This window comes from Photinus pyralis, unplaced genomic scaffold (assembly GCF_008802855.1).
Source record: "Photinus pyralis isolate 1611_PpyrPB1 unplaced genomic scaffold, Ppyr1.3 Ppyr1.4_LG8, whole genome shotgun sequence".
NCBI lineage: Eukaryota > Metazoa > Arthropoda > Insecta > Coleoptera > Lampyridae > Photinus > Photinus pyralis.
In genome coordinates, this window is record NW_022170819.1 from 10285196 (window position 1) to 10306083 (window position 20888).

Below are 20888 nucleotides of genomic sequence, written 5' to 3' on the forward strand. Positions count from 1 at the left end.
TAAAATGATTTGTTCCAAAGCCTACCACAAAATTAGAATATTTCTTTTTGAAAAATCGCAGCAGCCGTGAAAATTTTTTCAAGATTTTCAACGGTTACTTAAAAAATAATTCCTTAGACTTAGAATATTTCTTTTTGAAAAATCGCAGCAGCCGTGAAAATTTTCAAGATTTTCAACGGTTACTTAAAAAATAATTCCTTAGACTTTAGGATTCCGTTAAAAAAAGAGCAATGCTTGAATCTTGAACGGTTTTAGAGATGTGAATTCTTGAATGGACCCTTGCATCTTCGACTAAGACCACGTGGTATAGACTAAGACATATAGGTACGAAAATCTTAAATCCCTTGAATTCAGAATAAAACGGCGCATTTAGGAAAAAATGAACAAGTAAAAAGGTTTCCGCCCTAAGGCGAGTAACTTCAGCGCATTTTCCATGCATTGATCGGTACCTCCTAAACGGCCCAGCTAGGTGCGCTTTGTTTTTCTTTACTAGAGGCATCTATGGTTAAAATTTCAAAGAAATATCTCCATAAATAAAAAAAGCATTTCGCACATCTGATTTTTACTTTATGCGATATGTTTGCTTTTACTAGAAGTATCATGGTGGTTAAAATTTCAACAATAGTTATTTACATATGAGTATGGTAAATCAAGGTTTACGTTAACGAATGAGATGTTTACTGCCGAAGCGTATAGCTGAGGCAGGAATTTCGAAACGAGTAACGTAAGATGATTTGACATACAAATAATGTAAAACATTTTATTTCATACTGCTCTATTTCTATTAAAATGCCATTTGGATTAGAATGTTGTAGGTACACATAAAATAAAAGCAAAAGTCGATTACTTGATTTGTTTGATCTGACAGTAGTTTGACAAATATCAATATCAATCAATCAATCAAATATCACGTTTAGATGGATGTCAGTTGCGGTTGCTAGGCAAAATTTCCAGTCTGGTAAAAATTTTCAGTCTGGTAAAATACGATTTACCAGACTCAAATCAGTCTGGGAAAGCGGTGATTACTAGATAGTATGAAATAATAGTAGATTGTATGACAAGTAGGAAAAGTTGCATATTCCTGGACGATGATAGTGATTGTAAGCCGAGGCGTTAGCCGAGGCTTACAACTATCAGAGTCCAGGAATATACTTTTCCTACGTGTTGTACATACTATTTTTTAGTCGATAGCCAATAGTTAAAACACCAAATATACCATTTCAAACTAAATTTAATTTTCACCAATTGTCATTTGGTCTAATGTCATTAGTCTAGGCTTGTATGCGATAGGGGCGAGGATCGAACCCGGGCGGCGCCTTTTTTTTATTTACAGTAATTAATAAATGCAAACATCAAGTTTGTTTTCCGAGCATGCATTGTTTGAACGTTACCATGGGCATGACGTAAACAAATCGAAAATTTTTTCGTTTGAGTGAATTTATAATTAGTTGATGTGCAATATTAATATAAAATGGATATCGATGGTAATTTTGATGAAGATTTATTTTGTAGAACACCACCTGAAGTTTTGGAGGCAGTCAATGAAGCTACTCTTAATCTGTTGCCAACTAAATCGAGGGGAAGTATGAAAATGCTTATCAACGTTTTATGGAATATAGATCAAGTAAAGGAACTTATTCGTTTTCGGAAAATGTGGTACTCGGATATTTTCTTGATTTGTCGAAAAAGATGAAACCCTCAACACTTTGGGCAAATTACTCCATGTTGAAGGCCACTCTTATGTTAAAGCAAAATGTAGACATCACTTCATATAACAAACTGCGAGCATATTTGAAAAAGCAATCCGTGGGTTACAAAGCAAAGAAGTCGAAAGTCTTCACCAACGAACAAATCCGAGAATTTATGATGAACGCTCCAGATGATACTTACCTCATGGCTAAAGTAAGATTTTAATTGAAAGGCCTGAAGATTATAATTTAATTTTTTTAGCTTGTGGTAATTTTCGGAATTTATGGCGCCTGTCGGCGAGAGGAGTTATGTAACATAAAGCTTACGGACATTGAGGATTTGGGTTCACAACTACTGGTGAAGATTCCATGCAACAAAACCAATAAACCACGGTCGTTTATAGTAAACGACACTTATTTAGAAACATACCGTAAATATGCAGCCGTTCGACCATCCAATTTTCACTGCAATAGGTTTTTCTTCAAATACCATAATGGTAAAGGATTTAAGCAAGTAGTGGGGGTGCATACATTTGCCAGCATTCCACAAATCGTTGCTAACTTTTTGAAACTGTCCGATGCAAACCTTTACACGGGACATTGTTTTCGAAGGACATCTGCGACAATTTTGGTAGATAATGGTGCAGATTTGACTGTTTTAAAACGTCACGGCGGTTGGAAATCGTCGAATGTGGCGGAAGGATATATAGAAGAATCCTTAAAAAATAAAATGGATGTGGCAGAGAGAATAGTTACTTCAATTTCTGGCGCACATATTCAGTGTAAGGGTGCAAGCAATGTTGGCGTCTCTACTAGCACCATCTCCAAAACAAATACGGAGTCCACTTCTTCAATTAATTATGAAGTAGAGTCGACATTGACTGGACTATCAAATTTGATTGGAACTTGCAATAATTGTACTATTAATGTACATATTAATAGGCAATAAACTATTCATTTGCGTGTATAACTGTTCTTTTATTTTTTCATGCTCACATTAATATAGATATTTTCCCGTACTGTACAGGAATTAAGATTCCCGTACAGTACGGAAATCACATGCTTTGTGATGACATAAACAAAACAATAATATGCCATTTTTCCGACTATCGACTAAAAAACATATTAATAAATAAGAAAGTTTATATTGCACAGCCTGCGTTTGCGCACGTTGATCATCCAGACTTTTCTTGATGCCAGAGCTATAAGCTATCGAATTCAAAAAGAACGAACTAAATATCTTGAAAACTGTAGTAGTAGTTAAGGCCTCGGACGGACGGACGGACAGAGAAAGTGGCTGCAATAGCGCACCCAAATTCGTTGGAAAATGCGCTAAAAATAGTATATTTCTATTTAAGAAAACAAGATGGGCCCAACTTCCGATATTTACGGAAGCGGCGCCATCTTGATATTATTTTACGTCAATTCGCAATAGTCGAATATACCTTTGAATCCAATTTCAAGTTTAGTGGGAGGAACAGGGGGAGGGGGGTTGATCAGTCCAAAAAGAGGGGGTTGCAAAGTTGAGGATTGGAATCAGGAACTATAATTACAACATTTCATTATAATTCGGGTATAACTGAAGAAATAAGGGGGAATTTTACATTTTTTTGCATTTAAGGAATTCAAACGTGTCGACTGATGGCAGCAAACCCAGATTCAGAAAATCTTCAAAAAATGTCTACTTGGGCCGTACTGAAGTGTCAATGTCGCAGTGTCAGAATCTCGAAATAGGCCCATGCACTACATTTAACAGGTGCGTCCGGCCCAAAAAAAAAATGGTCGACAAATCGAAATGCGTAAGTATAACCTTGTTGCGCTTCAGTACAAAGTAGTACAACGTGATCTAATACTAGAAAATATGAGCTTTATCCCCTGATTAACGAGTCGTTCAGCTGTAAAGCTGCTGCAACCGAAATTCAATCCTCAGACTACTATCCGTTACTGCGTAATGTAAGAGATATATTTGCCGCTTCAGTAATTCCCAATCAGTTGCTAGTCCAAACCACAATTTTTATAAACCTCTACTTCATTAGTCGCGAATAAATCCTTAAAAGCGACTACTTTCATTTTAATGGAAAAATTAGCTCTATAGCATTTCTGTTATATAATCGCAACGGTTTCTTTCGCCATTCCGAATTATTTAAACATTTCGATTGCGTTATCTGCGTAAACGCGACTTTTTTGAATGGAACTACTAAAAATGCGGGTACGCAGTACCGAGTGTTCAAGCGTAACGCGTTACGAGACCCTTTATTTCACTTTTTATTTCCATAATTATGTAGTTGCCTTACAATCAGAATCTCGATTTTTATATGATCGCTCTGAAATACGGTGGGAAGTTAACCTAAAATCGTTTTTCATTCAAGCACACCGCGCGCGTACTTGACTTTTTATTTTCCAATCTAAAGATATATAAAACTTTCGCATAGTTACGGGAATCTGCAACTGACACTTCATAATTAGCTTACAATGTAGAGATTTTGACACCCCCCTCCGAAGCGATGACTTATTAACGCGTGTCAAAAGTTCGTAATTAATATCGTTCTCCAACGCGTATAATACAAATTGGGTTTTTCTTCCCTGGTAAACGCATAATAATGAGACCAGTTAAAGGTTAGAAAATCAATTAGTCAATTGTAAATTAATTTATTTAATCGTGGCGATTTCGTTTAGTTTTATCAATCGTTAGCACTTCCGCGGTTTGTTTCCTACGGGCAACGTGAAAGGTGGGAAATTTTCGTTTTTTTGTGGAAAAAGTTACCAGTTCGAAATGGGAAATGGAATTGAGTTCCGCTTCGTGGATTTTGTACGTACAAATTTAAAGAAAACGACGCCTACCAATGGCTTCGAGTGAATCAAGCTACTTTAACTGTTAAATAAATTCGTATTGCATAATTGTTGACCGCAATGAAAATTGATTGTCACATTTCCAAGTATTCATTTGTGACTTACAGAGCAAATATAACCCAATGTATTTTGCGGATGTTTTGGTGTAAGTCACAGGGTGATGTAACTAACAACTTCCATGTATGGCTAGACCGATTTAATGGTGCTAACTACTTGCTTAATAACAGTCAGTGGTCATTCTTTCTTTCTTATGGTTTTATAGCTGATAATTTATGCCCTACGCCCCTACACCACCATGGGGTTGTTATTTTGTTAGTAATATTGTCACTTTATTGTGATATATAAGTATAACATGCAAGAATAAACAAAAGAAGAAGATTTTTTTTGTTGCGATGTCTGATATCAAATTTGAAACAAGTACCGTTGGCGTATATAGAGACACCGCTGTAAAATACGTTACATCTCGAAACAATGCAGTTTTTTTTAAACCATTTCATTATTGGGGTGCTAATTAGGTGCCAATAATCAAAATATAGTGTTTTGATAGTAGCAACAAAAAAAAGATTGATATACATGCTGAACATCTGAACTTCGCCCTCTTAGGCTTCTGGCTACAATATAGTTTTTTTTACCGTTTATATTGCTTTATGTTATTTTAGAAGTCTAATAAATGGCACTTATTATTATTATTATTATTATTATGATCGGTGTTTCTTGTGAGAACTCAGGTCTAGCCTGGTTAACTAATCGCACGGATAAAAATCAAGTAACGATTAGTGTCTGTGTCTGTGTCTGGTGAAGTTATGTAGGGTCCTTAAAAAAAAAAAAAAAAAAATCACACACGTACATTGGACATCTAGGGATAATGTAATTCGTACTTACCAACATACCTATTGATGGGCACAATAGCCAACGCTATCAGGAAAAAGGAAAACAAAACAAAAAAAATCATTATAATAATTCCTGTAATTTTATTAAATGGAGTTTATTGTGTAAGTGTTTCTTTGGCTTTGCGTTTGGGTTGAATACGAGTGGGTTGTGATAACGTGGTGTGTTTTTGTGAAGAAGGAGTTTTGTGTTTTTTAATTGTATTTATGGTGTTTCTTTGTTCCTGAGGTCGTATTTGTGAGGTTGCTTGGGTTTTTGGTGGAGATATTGCAGTATTTTGTGAGCCTGTGTTAAGGTTTTTGCGTTTCGGTTGTATACGAGTGGGTTGTTTCTGAGAAGAAAGAGTATTGTGTTTTTTAACTGTGCTAGGGCGTGTAACTTTATTGGATGGACCTGTCTTTGTAGTACATGTTGCGTTACTTGTGTTTATGGTGTTTCTTTGTTCTTGAGGTCGTATTTGTGAGGTTGCTTGGGTTATTGATGGAGATATTACAGTATTTTGTGAGCTAGTAGTGCTGTATAGGTTTTTGCGTTTGGGTTGAATACGAGTGGGTTGTGATAACGTATGGTGTGCTTCGGTGAAGAAGGAGTTATGTGTTTTTTAATTGTGCTAGGGCGTGTAACTTTATTGGGTGGACCTGTCTTTGTAGTGCATGTTGCGTTACTTGTGTTTATGATGTTTCTTTGTTCTTGAGGTTGTATTTGTGAAATTGCTTGGGTTTTTGGTGGAGATATTTTAGTATGTTGTGAGCCTGTAGTTCTGTTAAGGTTTTTGCGTTGCGGTTGAATACGAGTGGGTTGTGAAAATGTGGTGTGTTTCTGTGAAGAAGGAGTTATGTGTTTTTTAACTGTGCTAGGGCGTGTAATTTTATTGGGTGGACCTGTCCTTGTAGTGTATGTTGCGTTAGTTGTATTTATGGTGTTTCTTTGTTCTTGAGGTTGTATTTGAGAGGTTGCTTGGGTTTTTGCTGGAGATATTTTAGTATGTTGTGAGCCTGTAGTTCTGTTAAGGTTTTTGCGTTTCGGTTGAATATGAGTGGGTTGTGAAAATGTGGTGTGTTTCTGTGAAGAAGGAGTTTTGTGTTTTTTAAATGTGCTAGGGCGTGTAACTTTATTGGGTGGACCTGTCTTTGTAGTGCATGTTGCGTTACTTGTATTTATGGTGTTTCTTTGTTCTTGAAGTTGTATTTCTGTTGTTGCATGGGTTACTGGTGGAGACATTACAGTATTTTGTGAGCCTGTAGTGCTGTTAAGGTTGTTGCGTTTGGGTTGAGTACAAGTGGGTTGTGTTTGTGATAACGTGGTGTGTTTCTGAGAAGAAAGAGTATTGTGTTTTTTAGCTGTGCTAGGCCGTGTGGGTGAGGGCGTCTTTGTAGTGCGTGTTGCGTTACTTGTATTTATTGCGTTTGTTTGTTCAGGAAGTTGTGTTTGTGTGGTTGGTTGAGTTAAGTTTGGAAATATTACAGTATGTTGTGAGTCTAAAGTGCTGTTTAGGCTTTTGCGTTTGGGTTGAATACTAATGGGTGGTGATAATGTGGTTTGCTTCAGAGGTGAATCTCTGATTGTAGTATATGTTGTATCATTTGTTGTGCTTGTTTGTTCGGTAAGTTGTATTTGTGTGTTTGTTTGGGTTAGAGGTGAAGATATTACAGTATGTTGTGTACCGTGTTGTGAGCGAGTACTGTTGTTTACATGTATACGTTGTGGATCATTTCTGTATGTAGTATCTTGTGTTATGTTTAGAAATTTACGAACAATATGGCATGTGTTGATAATGATTGCTTTTTGTAAATGTTTGTATGTGTTTTTGTCTAAACCTAATAGTTGTAAATTGTGGTGTATTGTCTTTGGTATAACTCCAGTAGCACTAAGAATAATGGGAACTATAACAGTAGATTTCATAGATATTATTATTATTATTGTCGGTGTTTCTTGTGAGAACTCAGGTCTAGCCTGGTTAACTAATCGCACGGATTAAAATCAAGTAACGATTAGTGTCTGTGTTTGGTGAAGTTATGTAGGGCCCTTAAAAAAAAAAAATCACACACGTACATTGGACATCTAGGGATAGTATGTAATTCGTACTTACCAACATACCTATTGATGGGCACAATAGCCAACGCTATCAGGAAAGAGGAAAACAAAACAAAAAAAAAAATCATTATAATAATTCCTGTAATTTTATTAAATGGAGTTTATTGTGTAAGTGTTTCTTTGGCTTTGCGTTTGGGTTGAATACGAGTGGGTTGTGATAACGTGGTGTGTTTCTGTGAAGAAGGAGTTTTGTGTTTTTTAATTGTATTTATGGTGTTTCTTTGTTCCTGAGGTCGTATTTGTGAGGTTGCTTGGGTTTTTGGTGGAGATATTGCAGTATTTTGTGAGCCTGTGTTAAGGTTTTTGCGTTTCGGTTGTATACGAGTGAGTTGTTTCTGAGAAGAAGGAGTATTGTGTTTTTTAACTGTGCTAGGGCGTGTAACTTTATTGGATGGACCTGTCTTTGTAGTACATGTTGCGTTACTTGTGTTTATGGTGTTTCTTTGTTCTTGAGGTTGTATTTGTGAGGTTGCTTGGGTTGTTGATGGAGATATTACAGTATTTTGTGAGCTAGTAGTGCTGTATAGGTTTTTGCGTTTGGGTTGAATACGAGTGGGTTGTGATAACGTGGTGTGCTTCGGTGAAGAAGGAGTTATGTGTTCTTTAATTGTGCTAGGGCGTGTAACTTTATTGGGTGGACCTGTCTTTGTAGTGCATGTTGCGTTAGTTGTATTTATGGTGTTTCTTTGTTCTTGAGGTTGTATTTGTGAGGTTGCTTGGGTTATTGATGGAGATATTACAGTATTTTGTGAGCTAGTAGTGCTGTATAGGTTTTTGCGTTTGGGTTGAATACGAGTGGGTTGTGAAAATGTGGTGTGTTTCTGTGAAGAAGGAGTTATGTGTTTTTTAATTGTGCTAGGGCGTGTAACTTTATTGGGTGGACATGTCTTTGTAGTGCATGTTGCGTTACTTGTATTTATGATGTTTCTTTGTTCTTGAGGTTGTATTTGTGAAGTTGCTTGGGTTTTAGGTGGAGATATTTTAGTATGTTGTGAGCCTGTAGTTCTGTTAAGGTTTTTGCGTTGCGGTTGAATACGAGTGGGTTGTGAAAATGTGGTGTGTTTCTGTGAAGAAGGAGTTATGTGTTTTATTATTATTATTATTATTATTATTATTATTATTATTATTATTATTATTATACATGGTGTTTTTTATGTGTTACAAGGAGATATTTCGAAAAATCGAAAATTTTGTTGACTTATAAGGATGTGGGGGGACAAATTTTAACATATTTTTTAAATTATCGTTTCTCAGTTTGTATGGGTGGGAGAGTGACTTTGACACATTCCATGAAATGGTGTTCTTTTGTTTCTAAAATTTGAATCTACTACGTATGTGTTAATATGTTATTGTTTAATTGCTTCCATGGTGACACATGATTTAATTTATAATATTAAGCATTTTCATGGAAACGCATTATAAAGGTGGTTGCAAGTACAACGAGGACATTTTGTCGATCTTAAAAACAGACATTGAAAGATTTATTTAAGTTGTAAGTAAATAAAAATATTTTAAAATTTGTCCCCCCATATCCTTATTAAGTCACCAAATAATTTAAATCATTTTGGAGATATCTCCCCGTAGCACTTTAAAAACTCACCCTGTAGGTAAAAGTTTAACATTAAGGTAGACCCCCCCCCCCTCCATAAAAGCGCGAATGAAGCATTTGACCCCTTTCTGTATTCATTTGAACATGTGTAAATAGCACGTGGAACGAAAGTTATAACCCAATGTCCCAGATTTTTTGACAGTTCCCGTGACAGTTGTATAGATGGCGCCATTTGAAAAAAATACATCTTCTGTATCGGCGCATGCGCAATATAACCGTTCAAATAATACCACATTTCAACCGCGTAAGTTCATTTGAACGTTGCGGCGGTTCCGTCGATGTAAGTCGACGTATTTTCTTAGGAAGTAGTGCTTTTTAGCGCAACTTCCATTGGGAAGTATTCCCTGACGTGTACCACGGCGTACTGCGTTGAGGGGTGTACACGTAGTGTATAATACTTCCCTAACGACAACATAGTTCCCTTTCAGCTCATTCTTTGGATAGGGGGTTTTGTTTAGGTCATTTCCGCTGATAGTTAGTTCCGCTTTCTCCGCTCGTTCGAGTAAAGATAGTGTTTGGATGTAGGTTAGTTAGTTAGCTTAGGTTAGGGGGCTAAATAAATCAAATCTCTGAACGTAGTCAAACGTTTCACTTGGAAACAATCAAAAAAATGAAACTAAACAGAAGGTGGTACCACGCAGCTTTGGACATACTTTTTATGAAACACAAATTCAAACAAAAATTCTTAATGAAAATAAACAGTTCCATAACAAACAGCTTTGGACATTAGGATATTTGTAGTTTTGAGAATTTTTTTAACTTTTTAAATTTCCTAATGGAACGCTGCGAGCGACCCTTCACCTAACTAAGCAAAAAGACCTAGGACTTTCGATTCTTGGCACACGTATCTCCTATCCAATGCCGAGCGAGCCGAAGGAGAGTTCTGAATAGCTATGGCTTTTACTTACACTCTACATCGATTATTTCTTTTAATACAAATTCAAACAACAATTCTAAATGAAGCTAAACAAAATGTGACACCAATCAGCTTTGCACATTAGATTATTTGTAGATTTAGGATTTTTTTTAAAATATAAATTCAAACAAAAATTCTAAATGAAGCTAAACAGAGTGTGACACTAAGCAGCTTGGGACATTAGGTTACTTGTAGATTTAAGAAATTTTTTTTAAACTTTTTTCGAAATACAAATTCAAACAAAAATTCTCTCCCCAACCAAGTAAACTAACTAAAGACTTTCGATTCTTACTACACGCGCCTCGTATACCAATGCCGAGCGAGCCGAAGGCGAGTTCGGCATAACTCTGTCCCTCCCTTAGAGTCGTCTCTCTACGTCCACGGTGGCAAACGACATTTGCCAACGGCCAAACACACAGTACATTTTTTTACACCAATGCCGAGCAAGCCGAAGGCGAGTTCGGCATAGCTAGGGCTCTCCCTTAGATTCGTCTCTCTCCGTCCATGGTGGCAAACGACATTTACCAACGGCCAAACATACAGTACATTTTTTTTACACCAATAGGCGAGTTCGGCATAGCTAGGGCTCTCCCTTAGATTCGTCTCTCTACGTCCACGGTGGCAAACGACATTTATCAACAGCCAAACACACACTACACTTTTTTTCATACCAATGCCGAGCGAGCCGAAGGGCTCTCCGGTAGACTCGCTCCTCAACCTCGATTATTTTTTTAATTTCTTTTGTACTACACACTCATACAAAAATTCTTAATGAAGCTAAACAGAGTGTGACACCAAGCAGCTTCGGACATTAGGTTATTTGTAGGTTTAAGAAACTTTTTTTTACTTTTTTAATTTAATACACAAATTCAAACAAAAATGAAGGTAAACAGAACATCACACCAAGCAGCGTTGTACATTACGTTATTTGTACGTTTGAGAAATTTTTGTTTAACTTTTTTGAAATACAAATTTCAACAAACATTTTTAATAACCCTTCCCCCTAACGAAGTAAAATAATCTAGGACTTTCGATTCTTAACACGCGCGCCTAATATACCAATGCCGAGCGAGCCGAAGGCGAGTTCGGCATAAACCAACCGCCGTCCCGAATGTCGGGGTCGATAAACGGATCCGGCCACAATATGCGAAATGCATACCAATGCCGAGCGACGGCGAGCTCGGCATAGCTCGAGCTCGCCCTTCTCGCGACGAAAAACTGCTCGCATTTTTCCTACACCAATGCCTAGCGAGCCGAAGGCGAGTTCGGCATAGCTAGGGCTCTCCCGTAGACCCGTCTCTCCCCGTTCGCGGCGGCAAACGACGTTTACCTACGGCCCAACATGCGCCCCGCCTTTTCTGTCCTACGCCTAAACCTAATAAAAAACGGCGATTTTTGCGAAAACGTAGAACTATACAAAATAGTGATTCACTACCATTATATTCAACCCGAAATACTTGTAGGAACCTTAAAATTGTGAAGTTGGCACCAATGTCGGGAATATTATATATCACTATGCAGGGTTTGATTTTAATAACGGATAAATTCAATGAAAATGAAATAGAGGGGTGTTTGGAAATACGCTCGGACCCCCTACCCCTAAATTCAACTCGAACTTATTTTAGATATATGACTGATGTATGTAACACTATTAAAAAGAAATTTTCCGCAATATTTCATTTTCCTTTTGTAAGTATCTTCTTCTGACACCGTTTTCGAGATACTTTCACTTAAGTTTTCACATCACCCATAGATATGTTTCTTCGGATATTCCATTATCCTTTATCCTCACTTTCCTTTCTTAAACATTTAAATTCCCAAAAGTCTTCTTAGAGTTCTGCCCAAGTTATCTTCACATTTCCCCCCAAACTTACCTCAATCCCTCGTACTCGTACTTCTCAAGTTTTTTCCTTCCAAATTTCTATCGAATTCCGTTGCTCAATTTTTTCTAAATCGTTGCTCCCACGTTCTCAAATTCCCCACTATGTTCTTTAAATTTAAACCCAATAAAGAGTGCGGAATAAATTATATAAGGTGCATCAGCAGAATTTTCACCCTCTAATATATCATTTTTGGTAAATTTAACCAAAAAAAATGCACAAAGCGGCGGGGCCCTAAATTTACTTGCATTCCGAGGTTTTATATTTGATTCATTAATTATTATTCATGCATGCACGGGGCCACCTTTACAGCTCTTGGGGGTGTTTTCACAGGATTTTCATGTGCAGAACAAGGCCCTGAGACCAACCTTTCGACTGAAAATAACGAGATTGGTGGGCGATGGCCACTGTTGCATTCTATTAAGCGACTAGATGGAAGAGTGGGCACTTGTACTTTCACTCCAATCTGTTTTAAAATTAAGAAAAGTATTTTTTTCGAATTTGTATTTTGTTCAGCGTAGGAAAATTTAGACATGTACCGCTTCATAGCGAACGTGAATAAAGGTATGTCTGATGATAACAAGCGATAACAAGAAGTGTATTGAGGAAAACGAACGCGGTAGCCACGATCTTTTAGGATCAGTTTCGTTTCGTTTTGTTTCAAGCCGAGCACTTGACAAAAATCAAGTTTACTGTTCGTTTAAAAGGGTACCCTAGTCGCAATCGTATTGTTCAGAAAGGAAGACCCATTTCAGTATTTCTACCGGGCGAGTTTCAAATTGCGAAGATTCTTGCTTGAGTTCGTGAATCGAAACGGATGCTTTAAAAATTATATCCGAAGCCGAATTTGCGGGTGATCACGTCACTGTGCGTAAATTTTAAGTGCGCAGAAATTGAGCGAAATAGCGAAGGCGCGTGCTATTTGGTGTACGAGAAATTTTAGTTCGTGCAATTGCCAAGTTTTACGGCGAAGAAACATTCAAGAGCCACCACGCACCATGTTTTTGTGCGAGTTCATATAGACGCTGTAGCGCGTTACTAAACCTCTCGCCAGGAAAGATTGCTGGTCACAGAAGACCTGATCCCGGTCTACAATTTTCAACGAAAAATCTTTTCGTTCAACATTGGCACGATCCTATTCCGGAAGTCGCTCGCATCTTAAAAAAAACATAGATTGTAAATTGACACAAGGTGTGCTGTGACCGGTAATCTTTCCCGGTGAGAGTTATAGTTTTCTTTTGAGTGAAAACACATAAACCGGCTAGTTGTTTAAAGCGCGTCGTTAAATTGAAACTAAATTGGTGACAAACTGCTAGTCGCCTGTAAACTTAATTTTGTGTTGTGGTGCCCTAATTTACGTGAATTAACATCTCGTAGTAGGAGCGCGAATAAATAAACTGATATTAATTTGTAATAAACAGAGAAGATTCTGTTTCGAATTGCTAACAGCAACTTCTGTAATGTTTGAGTGGCGTCATTTGACAACGCCTTGTGCGATAACTAAAATTTTGTATACAACGGCATACGGCAGGGAATTTAAAGACAAATAATCTGTGCATTTATCCAAAACACAAACTGGGCAAGATTAGTATCAGCACATCGGAATATTGATATTTTTTCTATTGCATAATTACGATCCCGCGAAATTGAAGGCGGTTTGCTCAGATTCGCATTACGTAGGGGCATTTTTGCTTTCTCATCCATTACGGAGTCAACTGTACCACTGAAGCGTCTATTTCGATATTTCTAAAGGGAACGCCATTTTCCAAGGAGAAGAAAGATCAATTGTAACGTGAAAGAAATTTCATCCACGTGAATTACTGTAAGTTATTTTGATTTGCGTAAAGTACTGGGTCGTTTGTTTTTAGGAATTTGCATAATGAATTTGTTTGGAGTAATTTCAATGTTCCTAAAGAAATCGACCTATGAGAACCATTTGCATTTGCTTAATTGATTTGGAAATTTGGAATTAATTTCAGCGCCCATGTAAATGGAACTATGTCGTTACAACTGTATCCATTTCAAGTCGTAATTGGTGGGGATAATGATCAGTGCTCGAAAAGTTCTTTTTTATAGTGGATGGAATGTAAGCCTCAGCACATTTTTGTCACTGGTAGAATAGAGAGCTCCATGTTGGGGGAATTTTAGTCAGACAAGTTACTCCACGAGTGACCAAGGACGTACGGCTCTAGTTCATGGAAGGCCAAATATTAAGCCCAAGCGTCTGGGCATCTGCCAACTTCCACCCCTAAATCCTAATTTTCTTTCAAAGCTTTATATAATTACTTCTTCGTACATGTAGACTAATTAATGTCAAGTATCTTCTAACTATTTTGTACAATTTTGCATTTATTATTTATGTTAACCGTTTTTTAGCTTTTATGATGAGAAACAGATTCACGAAAATTTTTCGATAGAGAGTTTTTGAGTCTCAATTACGGTTCCGGTTAACTGAAATGTTGGTATACATTGATAATGATTGGCATTTTTCACTGTAATAGGTGACGGCTTTCATACATTTTGGAAACATCTTCATCTTTCGCTTACAATTATCGTTTAATTTATCTTTGGTATTTATTTGAAGAGATTGAAATTAGCAATATAGACATTAACCAAAAAAATTATTGAATAGAATGAAAATACAAGCCGTTTTTTTTGCGGAATTATTCGTAATACACACAATAAAGAAATTAAAGCATGAATGAACACGGCTATATAAGAATGCCATAATCTTCCATAACTCAATATTCAACAGGTTGTTACGTTTCAATTTCTATCTTATTATTTCACTCCGACGGGAATCAAACTCTGAAACAATAACATCACCGAGCCAACCTATAATTACTGTAATGTGCTAAGTTATTTCAATAAGAAGCTACCTGAATGTAAAAATAATGACACGAATTTCTACCGGTTTTTTTGAGCGTTTCTGTGCACCACTTTTTCTTCTGATTACTACTTTCGGCAAATTATGTACATATATAGCGTAATAGATTTCTTACACCATTAAGGCCCACACGCATTTGAAAATGGACCCGAAAATGATTTAATTTTTCATTAGACTTCGCCGTGGCGGTCGTGAGGCGGTCCCCGTTCTTCGGGGCCTCTCGAAAAAGTTTATTAGATTTTAATTTACGGCTAACTGTAAAAGCGAAATGAGTTTACCTTGCGAGTCTGTTTTGTAGGAACTTTGCGAACCGTCGCCGCTTTGCGACGATGGCGCCCTCCGCCTTAGCGTCTCCAGTTCTCTTAAGTGCGACGTGAACGGCGCGTCCGGGAATGGACGGTGCCCTAATCCTAACGCCCTATACGATTGTGTAGCACCTGAAATGTGAACAACTGTTAAATTTCGCTTAAATAAATCACACAAGCTCAGACTAATTAGTAACCGTTAGCGCATTAAAATTCAACATAATGTATTAGTTTGATCAATTCAATTTCGAAAAGGGCATCCCATCGCATCGGTAATTCCGTCACTGTTCCGATCCGTCGGTCGAAGGGGTTGCGAATGGTTTACGTACAGAACAATTTATGCGTAACCGAAACTAGATGTCGTGGTGTGAGTTAATTAGGACAAATCATTAACAGATGTTGGGTCATCAGCGTACACAAAATTCTACAAATAATTTAGTATTAATGGTAACGGAAATGACATGGGGAGGAAATCATTGCACTACTGGTCTGATGGCTTCCGTTCGACGCCGCCGTTTACAAATTTTAGGCCGTGCGCCAATACGATCGACACACACACACGCTGAATTTGCAAGTTGATTATTTCAACGTTGGAGCGTATTTAAAATTTAAGACTCGCCAATTACCCTCCGCATTTCAATTGCTCCGATCGAAAGTCATCGGTCGGGATGAAAATGGAATAGACAAATATCAAAATGTAAACATTCGCGTTTGGGTTATAGATTGTCCTCACCGCATACACAACAGATTACGGTTTGTGGTGTGTTTCCGCAAGCACACTTTTTTGCAAACGCCACAAACCGTATGAACGTGTTGTTCACTACCTACTTCAGAAAGATGAGTGCGATGTGTGAAAAACGTTCTGGTTCCTTCTCATTGCCTAGGCAATACGATCTGAAAAAGAAGAGGAACGATCCGCTTAGACAGAAAAATCCGTCTAGTCGCCCTAAAACCAAACCCCAGTGGTATAGCACTTCTGAAAAATCTACATTATGATCATGAAATGAACAATAACATTAAAACTGCAACAGTTGGATGAAGTATTTTTGGTGTATAAATTTGGGTACAAGTTTTCGCTGATTTAGATAAAGTACCTACACGATTTTTACACATTGGCCTGCCTATTTTTTGCACTGACAACTATCATTCAATTTATCAAAATTTTGTGGTGCAATCTGTTTCTAACTGACGTGGAAACGGCGACCAAGCGACTTCCAGAACGAACGGCCGCACTTATCGGCGGATTATAATCAAAAGTGACTCGAGTTGGCTTTGACAGAGAGAGATAGAAGTATCGGTCATGTAAAATTATTGTATTTCATTTCCACGGCTTTCTCTGAATCCAAATCCAATCTTGAATCTTGAGTACTAGCGTCAAAATTTCGGACTCATAGGTAATCCCTATACATACCATCGATCCGTATCCGATCACATGCGGGTTGATGGCATTCGGATTATACGAATTCGAAATTTTGTCGCTGGTAATCAAGCTTATTCCTAATCCGATCGATCACATACGGATCGATGGTATTGGGATTATCTATATGAGTTTGAAATTTTGTCGCCAGTACTCGAGCCTAATGGTAGACCAGACGGTTAAAATTTTTGACAATCTGAACCTTAATCCCTAGGGGGAAACTGGAAGGACCGTGTGGTATAATGTTCATGTACCTTATGTGATTATTCTGTGTCAATTCCAATGATTTATTATTATTATCATTATTACTAATGGTAGAAACTGTCTTTGCTCTAAACCAGCATGTACCGGGTGACCCAATAAGACTGTTCCTCGGCCATATCTCGAGAACCGTTCGTCATATGACTTAGGGATAAAAAAAATTATTTGGTAAATCGCTGGAAAATATGTTTCAGTTCTAAAAATGACCACCAGAGGGCGTAACTGCCATCTTAAATTTTAAAATTGCATTTTCTTTAAATTTCGCATTATAAATTATAAACATTATTTTTTCACATTTTTAAAGAGAACCAGTTTATCTATCATTTTCGTAAAAACAAAAATTCAGTTATTTCAAAAACAAAGTGTGGGGCGTTCAATTGTTTTTGCAATAACCTGCTTTAACATCTTAACCGTCTGACCGATTGTAACAAATTTGGTATCGTTGAAAAGAGTATTCCTTGGGCAACAAGAATCAACCAAAATATATTAATTTAGTTGAATCCTTTCCCGCCAGGGGAATAGTTTTGACAATATGACCCAAAATCCTAAAAAAATCAAAAAAATCAAATGGAATGATATGACTTTTTCTTAAATTTCTCTCATCTTTAATAATTAATAACATCCAAAGAGGCAAGTGAAAACCGTTTTTCAAGATCTCGTTCCTAACCTCAAATATTGGTAAAATGAGATTAATTAATTAATTAATAAAAATGCTTAAATTGTATTTTATTTGACGTATTTCCGGTAATTTTCCCATATTTCGAGGTTAGGAACGAGATTTTGAAAAACGGTTTTCACTGGCCTCTTTGGATGTTATTTGGCTACTTTTTCATAAAGAAAAAGTCATATCATTTCATTTGATTTTTTTAGGATTTTGGATCATAGTGTCAAAACTAGCCCCCTGGGGGAGAAGGATTCAACTAAATTAACTATATGGTTGATTGTTATTGCCCAAGGAATGCTCTTTTCAACGATACCAAATTTGTTACAATCGGTCAAACGGTTAAGAAGTTAAAGTAGGTTATTGCAACAGCAATTAAACGCCCCACATCATCTTTGTTTTTTGAAATAATTGAGTTTTTGTTTTTACGAAAATGATAGATAAACTGGTTTTCTTTAAAAATGTGAAAAAAATAATGTTTAGTTTATTATGCGAAATTTAAAGAAAATGCAATTTTAAAATTTAAGTTGGCAGTTACGCCCTCTAGTGGTAATTTTTAGAACTTGAAAATATTTTCAAGCGATTCTTCATGACAGATTTACCCAATAATTTTTGTTTACCCCTAAGTCATATGACGAACGGTTCTCGAGATATAGCTGAGGAACAGTCTTATTGGGTCACCCAGTAAATAAATAATCCGCAGAATTGTGCTCCACCGAATCATCAGATCGCCGAAAAGTCTCGCCGCCGAAACACCTCGTCCGTCGAACCGTTACGTCCCCCGAAAGGCCTATATATTTCTTCTAAACGTCCCAATCACCCTTTGTGAGTACCCTCCTCCGACAATCAGCTTTTCAAATATAAGGAATTATAACCGATAACGATAGGTCGAAAAGGAGTCTGATTGGTAGAAGTATTCCTTTTGTTGAGACGTTTAATTAGAATACCACGAAAGATGAAATCAATTTCTATCCCAACTCCCCACCCCCCGTCACCCTCTGATCTCGAAAAGGAGTCGCGCAGGAAAGTTATAGTTTGGAGACACCGATTCAATTCGATGAGACCTTTCATTAGAAAGCCATGAAGGGTACAACATACCCATCGCCCCTCCCCATTGACAATAGTTAATTGGTTGTCGCATGTAAAAGTTAGGCACGTTTTACTTTCCTTTCAAAAACGGCATCTCCTGGTAATTAAAAACTGCAGAAGGAGGCCCGGACAGACAGACGGATAAAACACAAACAATTTAATTATTAAAAAAATGCGCTAAAAAGTCTATGCTGTGGCATCACTAGACGTCAGTGCATTTTTAATGTTACGTTCTTTTGGCTCGTAATCCAAATTTGGTGTTCTTACTTTCGTTTATATTAAAATTCGACGTTTTACTTGATATTCTTACGCCATCTAGGCGTTTCGTGTGTAATCCACTAGTTTTAGATGCAAGTTAATTCCAGTAGTAAATTTATTATTTTAGTATAGGCTTTTACGATGTTCTTTGTTTCGCCGACGGAGGTGCTGCAATTTTTTTTAAATTTCTTTCGACGCACGCACTTCTTTATACAAAGACGAAATTCGATCATTATTTCTAGAAGAACATACACGCCATTACAGTTACTTAAAAATTTTGTCAACCTTTTGGGATTAAGTTTAGTGAAATTTTCTCTTGTTACACTTCGCTGATGCATTTGCGGATTTATTATAAGTTCTAAGGCTGTTTTTGGTATGTTAACAAAAATTACGCATTTACCCTTTGACTTTGAATAATCATATTTAGGTGTCTTACTTCTTACTTCTTACTACTGGTTTACTCTTTTCTTCATTATTAGTATTACCTACCGAATTGTACTTTGTACATCGATATTCCTGAGTGGAAACCGCCGAATTTTTTATTTTCTCAATATTACGCAAGGAAAATTCATTTGGGGGAGTCCACCGCCATCTTATCAGGCCAAGCGCGCCATAGATGAGTTTCTACATTACCGGCTGACCTAATTACACACGATGATACGATGCAGGCATAACACGGTAGTGCGAATAAAATTGCGTTCCGTTGCCGAGAACTCGATCGATTTATAAAAGGCGCCCGAACAGCTGACAATTAGTGAAACAATAAGCTCGTTTTTGAGAATCAAAGTTGAAAGGCGGCATGGAAAGCACCGGTTGGTCTCTACTGCAGGCAGATATATTTTATACTGACAGAAGAGTGAAGACTATTAAAGTATAATATGGAAGGACTTGGACTTGGAGAGGTGGAAAGGAGTGGATAAAACAGAAATTGGCTACAAAATGGAATATGAAATAAGAAAGGAAAAGAAAAAATTTGCGTTTAGCCGCGCGCGATAAAGTACCCGTATCGAGTTACACAAACAACTGACAGCGTGAGTTAGAAGAACGCATGGAATTGCCATCATCCATATTCATTCATCTCTGGCGATTGGATTCATTAAATTCAGGATTCCGCAGTAATTAGGACGGATTCACGTACTATAACTCCTATAGGAGGATATAATTGAGTTTTTTCCTTGTTATCGTTTCGTCGGATATTTGTGTACCGCAATTTCAATCGGCAGTTGTCGTATGACATCAACGAAGGAGAGTTACTTTTGATTTCTTTTAGGGTTTTAATTTTAGTTCAAGTTCAGGCTGAACTTTGTAGTTTATTAATCGATCATTCTAGATTGGGGGCTTGTTAAACTGAGGAATTTGAATTGTACAGTGTAGTTACTAAGAGTTGTGAGTAAGGTAACTTATAATTTTGAATATTTGTATGATACGTTATCCAATTGTGGAATCCAGTTTCATTTTTGCTACTGATATTTAGTGTTTCAATAAATCAGTCTTTCTTTTGGTACCTAAACTGATTTGTACTGTTATTACTACCCTCGTATCCTTTCAATTTCACATGGGGAGACTTAAGGTAGAAATTGAGTGGCGTTCAACCCCATTGGTAAGTACAACGACGGACGATCTACCGCTGTGGAAGGTCTCAAGCTCTTATTTTGTGTTCAAACCCTCAGCTAGTAGGCCGTTTATGCGGCGGGTTCGAGGAAACGCAGCGTCAACTCTGCCGACCGTTATAATATTCTAAGGTGATTGGACAGAAATAAAACTACATGATGTAATGTACCACCGAACTGCAGTAGTAGAATTGTGCGCAGGTATTTTTTTAATGTCATTGACGCTTACCGTCGGATTACGTAATTTTGAGAATCAAGGGAGCCCTTCTTTGATGAGACCCCGCATTTGGTAGGAAATAAAATTTTACATTAAATGTAATATTAAACAATGAAAATCTTCTAGCTGAGTTCTTAGTTTATTTTTTAAGATTGTGAATAGTTCGTCTTTTTGTATTTTTTTGGTCAAAGGAGCGTCAGATAAAAAGGTGGCCATCCAAATTATTACAATTTTAGTACTGGATTTCAAAGAAAATTA

The 20888-nt window shown here is 37.1% G+C and overlaps 1 protein-coding gene across 4 annotated transcripts in view; it reads right to left on the reverse strand.

Annotated features, from left to right (window-relative positions):
* The window catches only part of LOC116178152 (runt-related transcription factor 3-like), an 82167-nt gene that overhangs the window by 27073 nt on the left and 34206 nt on the right, over positions 1-20888 (reverse strand). For 2 of the 4 annotated variants that reach the window (XM_031497561.1, XM_031497560.1), the window contains one exon: positions 15091-15249. The exons of the other annotated variants lie outside the window; for them this stretch is intronic. In XM_031497561.1, the coding sequence (XP_031353421.1) occupies positions 15091-15249 (159 nt within the window). The remainder of the gene's footprint in view (positions 1-15090; positions 15250-20888) is intronic. 4 annotated transcript variants of the gene reach the window in all.